This window comes from Carlito syrichta, unplaced genomic scaffold, assembly GCF_000164805.1.
Source record: "Carlito syrichta isolate Samal-C Ts95f unplaced genomic scaffold, Tarsius_syrichta-2.0.1 Scaffold305663, whole genome shotgun sequence".
NCBI lineage: Eukaryota > Metazoa > Chordata > Mammalia > Primates > Tarsiidae > Carlito > Carlito syrichta.
In genome coordinates, this window is record NW_007249759.1 from 118,076 (window position 1) to 130,121 (window position 12,046).

At 37.9% G+C, this 12,046-nt stretch overlaps 1 protein-coding gene across 4 annotated transcripts in view; it reads right to left on the reverse strand.

Annotated features, from left to right (window-relative positions):
- Positions 1–12,046, reverse strand: part of HSDL2 (hydroxysteroid dehydrogenase like 2) — a 74,782-nt gene that overhangs the window by 44,280 nt on the left and 18,456 nt on the right. For 3 of the 4 annotated variants that reach the window (XM_008062201.1, XM_008062202.2, XM_008062204.1), the window contains 2 exons: positions 7,539–7,642; positions 5,598–5,696 (listed from right to left, as the gene is read on the reverse strand). In XM_008062201.1, the coding sequence (XP_008060392.1) occupies positions 5,598–5,696; positions 7,539–7,642 (203 nt within the window). The remainder of the gene's footprint in view (positions 1–5,597; positions 5,697–7,538; positions 7,643–12,046) is intronic. The other variant, XM_021714551.1, reaches the window with a different exon arrangement.

Consider the following 12,046-nt stretch of genomic DNA (forward strand, 5'->3'; position numbering starts at 1 on the left):
TTTTTTAGTCAAAGTCTCATTCCGTTGCCCAGGCTGGAGTGCAGTGGTACACTCACGGTCACCCCAGCGTCAACCTGCTGGGCTCAGGCGATCCTTCTGAGTAGTCGGAACTACAGGCATATGCTACCACGCCTGGTTAATTTTTTTTTTAATTGTAGCGATGAGGTCTCACCAAGTTGCCCAGGTTGTTCTCAAACCCATGGGCTCAGGCAATCCTCTCACTTCAGCCTCCCAAAGTGCTGGGATTACAGGCTTGAGCCACTGTGCCTAGCCTAAATATTTTTTTTTAATGGATAGGACTAGTCTTCTGCTTCTGGATATACAGTTGACACTTGAACAACACAGGTCTGAACTAAAGACTGAACTGCATATAAAGTCAACTTATATGCAGATTTTCTTTCACCTCTGCCACCCCTGAGAAAGCAAGACTAACTCCTCCGCCACTTCTTCCTCCTCAGCCTACCCAATGTGAAAATGGTAAGTATGAAGATTTTTATGATGATCCACTTCCACTTAATGAATAATAAATATATTTTCCTTATGATTTTCTCAGTAACATTTTCTTTTCTCTAGCTCATTTTATCATAAGAATACAGTATATAATACATATAACATATAAAATATGTGTTAATCAACCATTTATGTTATTGGTAAGGCTTCAATGGCAGGCTATTAATAGTTAAGTTTTGGAGGAATCAAAAGTCATATGCGAATTTTCAACTCCTTGGGGTCAGTGCCCCTAATCCTCATGTTGTTTAAAAATCAATTGTACAATGAATTAGGTATTCTAAAGGGCTATGTTATTATAATAAAATTGTAAATAACTAGTAGACAGTTTTAAAAGCATTTCTGGGCTCTCAAAAAATCAAGAAAAAACTATTGGTAAAGGGTAAAGAGGAGGAGAGAAGAGGGAGAGAGGGCAGTAAAGTAAGAAAAAAGAAACCATGTGTATAAGAATTGGAAAGGAAGAAATAAATGTCATTATAGATTATATGATTACCTAGAAAATCCAAGAGAATCCAGACAAATTATTATAATCAACAAAGAAGTTTAGATAGTTGCCTACAGCTTTAAAATCCAATGGCATTTTTATACCCCAGCACTAGACTAAAAATACAGAATTTTTAAAAAAAAAGATACCATCTAGAATTGTGTCTGCCCAAAGATGAGACTGATAGAATGCCTTTCCTCCCCCAGTCTTCCCATGCTCATGAGTCCTTTAGAACTGAATAACTTCCACATCTCCATTTTCCCCAACTTCTAGGTCTCAAAAAGAGAATTTTTCTCCTACATTATCTCTTTTTTATCCAGAGTTCTTATTTGACACCATATTTTATATTCCCAATTATTCTAGCATAGTCCATTTACATTTAGCCATATATATTGCAGTAGGTTACTTGCTTGCCATTATTTCCTCTCCTTCTCATTTCTGACTCCTATCTTGATAAGTCTCTGTTCTGACAGATTTGCTGTTTGGTTAATAGCCCATTATAGATTTTTCTCACATGTGGTAGCATATTCACATATCTCTCTTTCATCTTGTCAATAAATACTATCTTGGCTGAGTCCCTTTCTATCAGTAATGTACAGATGTTATTCCATTGCCTTCTAGCTTCTGGTCTGAAGATAAAAGTCTGCACTCTTTTTCTTTTGTAAGTAACATATATTCTGCCTGAAAGCTTGAAAGATTTTTTTATCCTTCAAATTCTGAAATTCTCCCAGGTGCCTTTTTCTTCTTCATAATCAGCCTCAAATTTGGTAAACCTTTCAGTCTACATACTTATGTAAGTCTTTCTTCACCTCAAGGGAATTGTTTCCTATTACTAGTTTAATTATTGTCTCTCCTCTATCGGTTCTTTCTCTAGTTCTTCTTCTGGGACTCCTGATATTTGCATGTGAAGTCCCATGGATGCGTCCTCTAAGTCTCTTCTTTTTCTTCAGGGTGTTTTTGTTCTTGTGAGATGTTTCTCACACTTGAACATCTAAACTACACTTAATCAGGTATTAACAATCAACATGCAATCCTTCAATTCAACTACTATAAACATATATTTTGAAAATTCAAAATACAATCTATTTTTAATCCCAGAGAGCATTTTTTATACTATCATTCAATCTCTTATATAGTTGCTTTTGTTTTTAAATCAAGGTATTTTCTGTTTCTTTAGCAGTTTTATTTCACTGAAGGCTGCTATCTGGGTGTTTTGTTTTGTTTTTGTTTTTTGCAGGACCTCACACTGTCGCGCAGGCTAGAGTGCAGTGGCATGACCATGGCTCACCTCGTTTCAGCCTCTTGAATAACTAGGACTACAGGCATGCACCACCACTCCTGGCAAAATTTTTAAAAAATTTTTGTAGACAAGGTCTTGCTATGTTGCTCAGGCTAGTCTTGAACTTCTGGGCTCAAGCAATTGTCCTTCCTTGGCCTCCCAAAGTGCTGTGATTACAGGCGTGAGCCACTGTGCCCAGTCTATTCATTTTTTGTGTGTCTGGATACTGGGTCCTCTTAGCTATACATCAGTTTTTCTTTGTCTCCTCACAGCATTGTTCACCCTTAGATACTTTAAATGATGCCAGCCTTGCTAGCAGCAGTAAGTTAATATATCATATGTTCTAGTCATCAAATTCATTTGGGGGCCTAATGAAGAAGTCTTCCTGTTCTTCTCACTGTCCATACCTCAAAAGTAGGAAATACTTATGTCACTTGTTGAGCTACCATGTTGGGTCTTCAGATCTCCATGGTCCAGGCTTTCTCCAGGAATTTCTGAGTATTTATTCTCTCTCTACTGCTCTCTAATGGCCCCATTTTGTCTTTGGCCCAGAGGGGAACAAAGTTCTTCACAAGCTTCTCAGTTACTTCCCTTAGAGAATCAAAGTCTAGTGCATTCCTTCCTCATCCTACCTGCCCACCACCCTCAGGGGAGTTTGCTGGTAGTTGGAAACAGAGAACAGCAAAAACACGGGTTCTAACAATGATCTTCCCAGAAACCCCCTCGGACCTCAAATTAAGAGAAAAAGATTTCAATGTGCCATCAATGTGCTTTCAAGAGATGTAAAGAAAGAAGCCAGGCTCAGTGGTTCAGCCTGTAATCCCACGCTTTGGGAGGCTGAGGTGAGTGGACTGCCTGAGCCCGTGGGTTCCAGACCCGCCTGGGCAACTTGGCGAGACCTTATCTCTACAATAAATAAAAAAATCAGCCGGGCATGGTAGTGCGTGCCTGTAATTCTGGCTACTCGGAAGGCTGAGGTGGAAGGATCTCCGGAGCCCAACAGGTCAAGGCTGCAGTGGCCGGGAGTGGCCAATGCACTCCAGTCTGGGTGACAGAGTGAGACTCCAACTCAAAAAGAAAAAAAAAAAAAAATGTAAAGAAGAATATGAAGAGACCTTCAAAAGGAATATTAAAATATCATTCATTCACAAATATCTGAGTGACCACTGTGTGCAAGGTACTATGCCTGGAGCAGAAACATCAGTATTGATTTCCAAAGTCATTCCGTGGAAAGGGGCCACACTGATTTTCTCTTCAAGTTCAATGTGAATATATAAAAGATTCTGATAAAATTTTAAAGAGTGAAATGAAAACAGATTTCCACTATGTATTCTCTTTATCATTAGACATACTTTTCTGGGATAGTTTAACATGAAAGAAGTTAAGGTTTTCATGGGCATTACCTACTAAGTATAGGGAAAATATATAGTAAAATAAATTATCTCTTTTTCTTCTTTAAAGCTGAGAAAGAACCCACAAGACAGGTTTCCCCTTTCCCCATATCTGCTAAATCTTCCTCTTTTTTTTTTTTTTTGAGTCAGAATCACACTGTCGCCCAGGCTGGAGTTCAATGGCATGCTCACGGCCACTGTGGCTTTCACCTACTGGGCTCAGGCCAACCTTCTGCTTCAGCCTTCCAAGTAGCTGGAACTACAGGCATGTGCCACAACACCCAGCTAATTTTTTGATTTATTGCAGAGATGAGGTCTCACCAAGTTGCCCAGGCTTGTCTCAAACCCTTGGGCTCAGGCAATCCTTCTACCTCAGCCTCCCAATGTGCTGGGATTATAGGCATAAATCACTGCACTCGGCCTTTTTTTTTTTTTTTTTGAGTTGGAGTTTCACTCTGTCACCCAGGCTAGAGTGGTGGAAAAATCATGGCGACGACAGCCTTGACTTGCTGGGCTTAGGCAATCCTTCTGCCTCAGCCTTCCAAGTAGCTGGGACTACAAGCGCATGCCACCATGCTCAGCTAATTTTAAAAAAAATTTATTGTAGAAATGAAGTCTTGCCATGTTGACTAGACTAGTCTTGAACTCCTGGGTTCAAGCAATCCTCTCACCTCAGCCTCCCAAAGTGCTGGGATTATAGGTGTGAACTACAATGCCTGGACTTCTTCACTTTTATATATCTTATTCCTCAGCTGGGAAGCTATCAACTTGTGTTTTACCATAACTGTAAATATGCACACAAAGCCCAAGCATATATATACAGGTTCTTCTATCATCTCATAGGGCTCTAGGCACTCTGTGAATTCAGAAGAATTCATGTGAAAGTACAGATAATCCAGATTTTTATAAAGGAAAAAGGAAGAATACAACAAGTTAAAACATTTGTTAGCCAGATGTGGTGGCTCAAGCTTATAATCCCAGCACTTTGGGAGGTTGAGGTGAGAAGACTGCCTGAGCCCAGGGGTTCAAGACCAGTCTGGGCAACATAGCGAGACCTCGTCTCTACAATAAACCAAAAAATTAGCAAGGCATGGTGGCACAAGCCTGTAGTTCCAGCTATTTGGAAGGCTGAGGCGGAAGGATGGCCTGAGCCAAGCAGGTTGAGGCTGCAGTGGCCATGAGTGTACCACTGCACTCCAGGCTGGGTGACAGAGTGAGACTTCTACTCATAAAAAAAATAAAAATAAAAATAAAAAAGCATTTGTTGGGATATGTGAGGAGAAAACAAAAAGTATGAGAATCTAGAAAGGTTCTAAACACAAAGATGGAGAAGGACTTGGGGAAATACAGCTTTTGCTGCTGGCCTTCAGGAGACTCTTCCAAGCGTTCCAGTGGTCTGTTCCTACTAGAGCTACTGGCTGAACAATCAGTCATGTAGTCCAAGTCAAAGCTGGAAGATGACTAAAATGGTCTCATACTGTACAATAAAAAGTTTAAGCCGGGCTCGGTGGCTCAGCCTGTAATCCTGTGCCTTTGGGAGGCTGAGGTGAGTGGATTGCCTGAGCCCGTGGATTCGAGACCCGCCTGGGCAGCGAGACCTCATCTCTACAATAAATCAAAAAATCAGCCGGGCGTGGTAGCGCATGCCTGTAATTCTGGCTACTTGGAAGGCTGAGGCAGAAGGATCGCCAGAGCCCAGCAGGTCGAGGCTGTGGTGGCCGGGAGCGGCCACTGCACTGCAGTCTGGGCGACAGAGTGAGACTCCAACTCAAAAAAAAGAGAAAAAAAAAAAAAGTTTAACATGTTTTTCAACAGACAGACTGAAGTTACTGTTGACAGTCTACACACTCCCACCCTACCGCACCCAAGATGCAGCTTGATGGTGTCTAGGACAATAAGTAAAAATCTAATAAATGAAAATTTTAAAAGTATATACCTGTTTTAGGCCATAATGCATTGACCGCAATTTCGCCTTTAAATTCTTCTGCCATTCCAAGCACACACATAGACATTCCATACTTAGCAATGGTATATGCTGAAAGAAACCACAATTAATAATTTAGTTAAGAAACAAACTAATTTGTGAGTAGAAATAATCATATCCTTCCTATTACTATTTTCTCCCCGATATATTTTTTAGAATTCCTTTTAATAATGTAAAATACATAAAATATAATGTTTTAATGTACTATTTTCTTTTTTTGAGTTGGAGTCTCACTCTGTCGCCCAGACTGGAGTGCAGTGGCACACTCCTGGCCACCATAGCTTCCACCTGCTGGGCTTCGACAATCCTTCTGCCTCAGCCTTCCAAGTAGCCGGAACTACAGGCGTGTACTACCACGTCCGGCTAATTTTTTTTATTTATTGTAGAGATGAGGTCTCACCAATTTGCCCAGACTGGTCTTGAACCCGCGGGCTCAGGCAATCCTCTTGCCTTGGCCTCCCAAAGTGCTGGGATTACAGGCTTAAGCCACTGCACCCAGCCAATTAACTAGTTCTATGTATTTCCATCCTAATATTTTATTAAAAGAAAAGAGATATTAGTAAACTTTCATTTTTTAATACTATGAGAGTAAATTATATATATATATATATATATATATATGTGTGTATATATATATATATTTTTTTTTTTTTTTTTTTGAGTCAGGGTCTCACTCTGTTGTCCAGGCTGAAGTGCAGTGGCACAATCACAGCTCACCACAGCTTCAACTTTCTGGTCTCAGGTGATCCTTCTGCTTCAACCTCCTGAGTAGCTGGGACCACAGGTGTGCCACCCCACCCAGTTAATTTTTTTTTTCTTCATAGAGACAGAGTCTTGCTATGTTGCCCAGGTTGGTCTCAAACTCCTTGAGCTCAAGCAATATTCCTGCCTCAGTCTCCCAAAGTTTTGGTATTATAGGTGTGAGCCAGCAAACATGGCCCTTAACTATTTCTCAATATGATTATTCAAAGAATGAAAGTAATTATTTAAAGGTAAACTACTGCTAGTAAAACAACAATTAAAAGTTGTATATTCATTTAACTTAGTCAATTAAAGCAGAACTTCTTTTAGGTTTGCTTTGTGGGTTCCCATTCCAAGTACTTTTCCAAATGCTAATAAATTATGTTGAAATAAAAACTAAGTACCTGATATAACTATTTTAGAGAAGGCGCCCATACATCAATCTTGTTACCTAGCATATTCACATTAAGTCATTAGTTTGCTATGAATGATAAAGTATTTCATGGATCATCTTTAACCAACTTTATTGAAGAATAAATTATGGCCAGGCATGTTGGCTCACGCCCATAATCCCAGCACTTTGGGAGGCAGAGGCGAGAGGATTGCCTAAGCTCAGGGGTTCGAGACCAGCCTGGGCAACTTGGCAAGACCTCGTCTCTACAATAAGTCAAAAAATTAGCCAGGTGTGGTGGCATGCACCTGTAGTTCCAGCTACTTGGAAGGCAGTTAGAGGCACTCTAGCCTGGGCAACAGAGTGAGACGCCAACACAAAATAATAATAATAATAATAATAAATTACATGCAAAATAAAACACACCAATTGGGGCATAAAAGAACTTTCTAGGATGATGGAAATCCATATCTTGATTAGAATATTGGTTATACAGGTACATACATTTGTCAAAATGCATCAAACTGAACCATTAAAATATTAAGATGTGTGAATTTTACTGAATGTAATCTATATCTCAATTTTTAAAATTACAGATAAAAATTAAGAATCTACTATCCCAAATCAGAGACTCTACTTCTCTGCTTTGGCAGTAAAAATTTAATGTTGGATACTATGTACAGGTTGTGATTATATCAAAGATACATGCCTTTAATTATTCAAAACAAAGAAACCACAAACCCCCCCACCCTACCACCTACCACAGTGCTGTTTGAACCACACCGGATTTAAATTCAGTGGTGGGCTGAGATTGAGGATATGTGCAATTTTACTCTTTTTCAAATAAGGAATACATGCTTTAGATCTGAAAGCAAAAGAAAACACAAGTCAATTAATAGTTTTCTAACAATTTGTCCACTTTTTCAAGTTATATTTCAAACTAGTCATATAGAGTAACTGAACTGGCTCAGTAATCTGTAAGGAGACTTTTTGGGTTTTTGGTAGGGCACTTTTATTTGCTTTCTAGAAGGAAGAGAGAAAAAACAACTAATTTTCATCATTTGAAACACTGCTTAATGACCTAACAATGTGATCTGCTTGATGAAAATAATTAAATACATGACTTAAATTAAATTGGCCTTAAGCCCAATTGAGATGATCTTGAATCACAACCACCCCAAATGCTGCCTCCTCAACACACACATACAATTTTGAGAAACAGTTAATGTACTTGTCAATCAGCACTGTGATAAAGAACACGGGTGTTCAAGTCGAACAGACCTGGGTTCAAATCTTGCTTCTGCCCCTTCATTGTATGACCTCAGACAAATTATATAGCATTAAAATGCAGTTTTCTCCTCTGTAAATGCTGGCATTACTCACTACCATCTAGAATTGACTAAGGGATTAAAATTAGATGATAAAGGTACATGTGATACTTAGGATGGTGCATATACTAAACATAAGACAAACAATCATTTAGTATTGTTATTAGTATTACATATGCTGACTTATTTAACCTTTATAGGCATAGTATTTCTACTACATTCGTACTTCTACTACATTGGAACAGTAATTTAGTAATATAAGTCCCAATATAGTCCCAAATTTACTTTGTATCAATATAAAATGCATTATGCCTTTGGGAGCAATATAAAGTTTTGTCTTTTATTTTTATTTATTTATTTTTTAGAAAGCAGGATTTATTGAGACAGAAAAGCTCCCATAGTGGGAGGGGACCCGAGGTATTGCCAAATTTTGTTTTTTTAAAAGTCACTCATAAGGTAGACGGTTTAATAAAAGATACAGGTCCAGTATTTCTAAAATTTTAATTATTAAGTTACAACATTTCACAGCTAAATAATATATTATAGTTTAATTAATTTATAGTTTTACTTCACATGCAATGACTCCTAGTACTTTGAACTAGTCTACTTTTCTTTCAAGTCAGTTTCTTTATTACCAAATGTAAAATACTAGTGTTACCAATAGCAACATCTTTTCAAGCTTACAAATCAAATATAATCAATGACATGAAAGGGCTTTTTGCACATATTGTTTTTTGTTTCCAAAGGGGCTTGACTTTTATGGGGATGAGGTGGAGAGGGGCAAACAATATTGCAGCTGAGTTTCATTGAAACAGTGAAACAACACCTCAAAGTATCAGTAGAAAACAAACTAAATCTATTCCAGGCAATAAGCTTACATTTTACACTCAAAAGGAAAGAGCTCAATTCATTTACATTATAAGCATGAGCTCTCTTTTAATCTATCAGACAAAACCTTCCACCCGTACTTTGCCAGCCTGGCCCTCCACATTGCTGGTCCTACGTCAGGGGCCATCTATCACAGCAACATACCTTCTTATGTATCACATTGAAAAATCTCAGCACCACGACTTAGATACAAACACCTTCAGGTTAATTTAGTTAAGTTTATTGAAAACTTACTGGGTGCCAGGTACTGCATTTATTACTTTTCATGAATAATTTGATTTAATCAAGGTTGCAAATTCAAAGGTCTATAAGGCATTTGAGTAAACAAAGTGGGCTAGGAATGAGAAAAATCAACTGTTCAGAAACACAACTGAACTATATCACTAAACTTCTGTAAGCATTTACCATGATATAAACACACATAATACTGGAGCGTATATACTAAATTAAATATAAAAATACAAATTAAAATAGAAATATTTCATTGTAAATTTTCTTTTTATAACATACCTTTCATATATGGCCAAAAACCTGACAGTTTTCTTTGGCCCAAAGATCAATGTCAGGTTTTTCATTTGGCATTGCAACATGCTTTTAACTGGAAGCAATATTTAATTGTATTTAGTGTTACATAATTTTTATATTTTTAAAATAGCTGTTCATAAAGTGTTAAAAGCTAAACTCATACTTAGTTTTTAGCATTTTGCTGGCCTACAGCTCATAACTTCCATTTGCAGTTCTTCAACTATACTAATAATATTCAATGAGAAAGGTTATTGACAAGGTTAGCTCATTTTTCTACAGTTGAAAGTTTTTTTTTTCTTTGAGTCGGAATCTCACCCCATTGTCCAGGCTGGAGAACAGAGGCACACTCACGGCTACCCCAGTATCAACCTGATGGGCTCTGGCGATCCTTTCACCTCAGCCTTCCAAGAAGCCAGAACTACGGGCATGCCCTACCACATCCAGTTAACTTTTTTTTTTTTATTGTAAGGAAGACAAACATATGGACTTCGCAACAACTTGGATGGATTTGGGGTAGATCATACTCAGTGATCTATCACAGAAACAAAGAACAGAGTACCATATGTTCTCACTCATAAGCGGACCTTAAACAATTATAATACTATAAGAAAGGGAAACTGTCAGGGGAGGTGGGTGGCATTGGCAGTTGAGGGAAACTGCTAGGGGAGGGAGGGGCATACCTTATCAACAAGGGTACCTGCACAACCAATGCTTGTATACCTAACACTGTTAGGTTTGTATACCCATATCTTTATAATAAAAATAAATAAATAAATAAATAAAATAAAAATATTTATTGCAGAGACAAGGTCTCGCCAAGTTGCCCAGGCTGGTCTCAAACCCAAGGGGGCTCAGGCAATCCACTCGCCTCGGCCTCCCAAAGTGCTGGGATTACAGGCTGAGCCACAGAGCCCAGCCTGTTTTGTTTTTAATTGAAACTTCAAATCTAAGAATGTGCTTTAGGCCATTACTTTTATTTTTGAAAATGACCTCAATATAGGCAAGTGAACTAAATTATTCTTGCCAAGTAGGCTTTCTAAAGACTAATTTCAAAAGAAAAAAGCAAAGAGAATCAAACATTTGTGTGCACATAAATCATATTGTCAGTTTAAAAGGCCAAGTCTATAGCTACGATTCCTAATTTTGACAAATCTACATACAATTCAATGCTTTACTTGAATTGCTCATCCCTTGGAAAGACAATACGTCCATTTTAAACTTTTTTAGCAGGGAGCAACTGCTAGTGAACAATGCAATAAACAAACTTAAATTCTGCACCCTTGTAAAATATATCTATATTAGCTTAGATTTCAGTAAGTCTAAAGTTAACACTAATCCCTATTATAGCACTGCCTAGTTATAATGACTAATTTTGGCAAATATACCTTAAACTTTCCAAGACATTTTTCAGTATGTCACAAGCCATTTACCGATATTCATGTCATGAATACCTAGAGTAAAAATTTTGTAATCCAATCAAGATTTTCCTGATATTATAAATAAATATGAGGAGGGACCCCCAAAAAACAGAATTATCTTTGTAGTATACTTGGAATTTGTTCCTCTGGATCAAACAATCTACCAAAGTTTTTATCTGGACGTTTAGAGAAGGTGGCATCACAATTTGCGGAAGAAACATTCTAAGTTGTGGCAAACAGGTGACTTCCGCTATGACAATGCACCTGCCCACACCATGCTGAGTGTTCAACAGTTCTTGACCACAAACAGCATGACCCCTGTGTCCACCGTCCCTATTCACCCAGTCTTTTTTTGTTTCCCTGGATGAAAAGGGTCCTCAAAGAGAAATGGTTTGCCCACGTGGAAGAGGTGAGACAAAAAAATGCAAAAGCATTAAAAGGCATCAAAATTCACAAGATCAAAAACTGTTTTGAGCAGTGGAAAAAGCATCTTGATAGGTGTAGTGCATCAAATGGAGAGTACTTTGATGGTGACTAAAATTTAAACATGTAAGAATAAATACAGAATTTTTTTGTAAATAAATTCCAGTTTGGGGGGGATTGTCCCTCATATAAATAGGTACACGGTACAGGTTGAATAACACTTATCCAAAATGCTTGAAACCAAAAGTGTTTTAGATTTCAAATTTTGAAATATTTGCATTATACTTACCAGTTTAACATCCCTAATCTGAAAATCCAAAATCCTAATTGCTCCAATGAGTGTCATTTAAAAAGTTTTGGATTTCGTAGCATCTTGGAGTTTCAGATTAAGGATTCTCAACTATATTTTTATATTTGTGGTTTCACCATGTATACTAGGAACTGCCACAAATCATTAAACTTATTCATACAATATGCTCCTCTAATGCTTAATTACACAGGCTGAGCAATAATATTCCTGGTTAGGTTTATATTTGTAAACCCTTCCTTAATCAGATGTTTATATTCAACTGAAATTCTTTCACAAAGTTGACAGCTATAAAAGATTTTGGGAGCCGGGCTCAGTGGCTCAGCCTGTAATCCCAGCACTTTGGGAGGCTGAGGTGAGTAGATTGCCTGAGCCCGTGG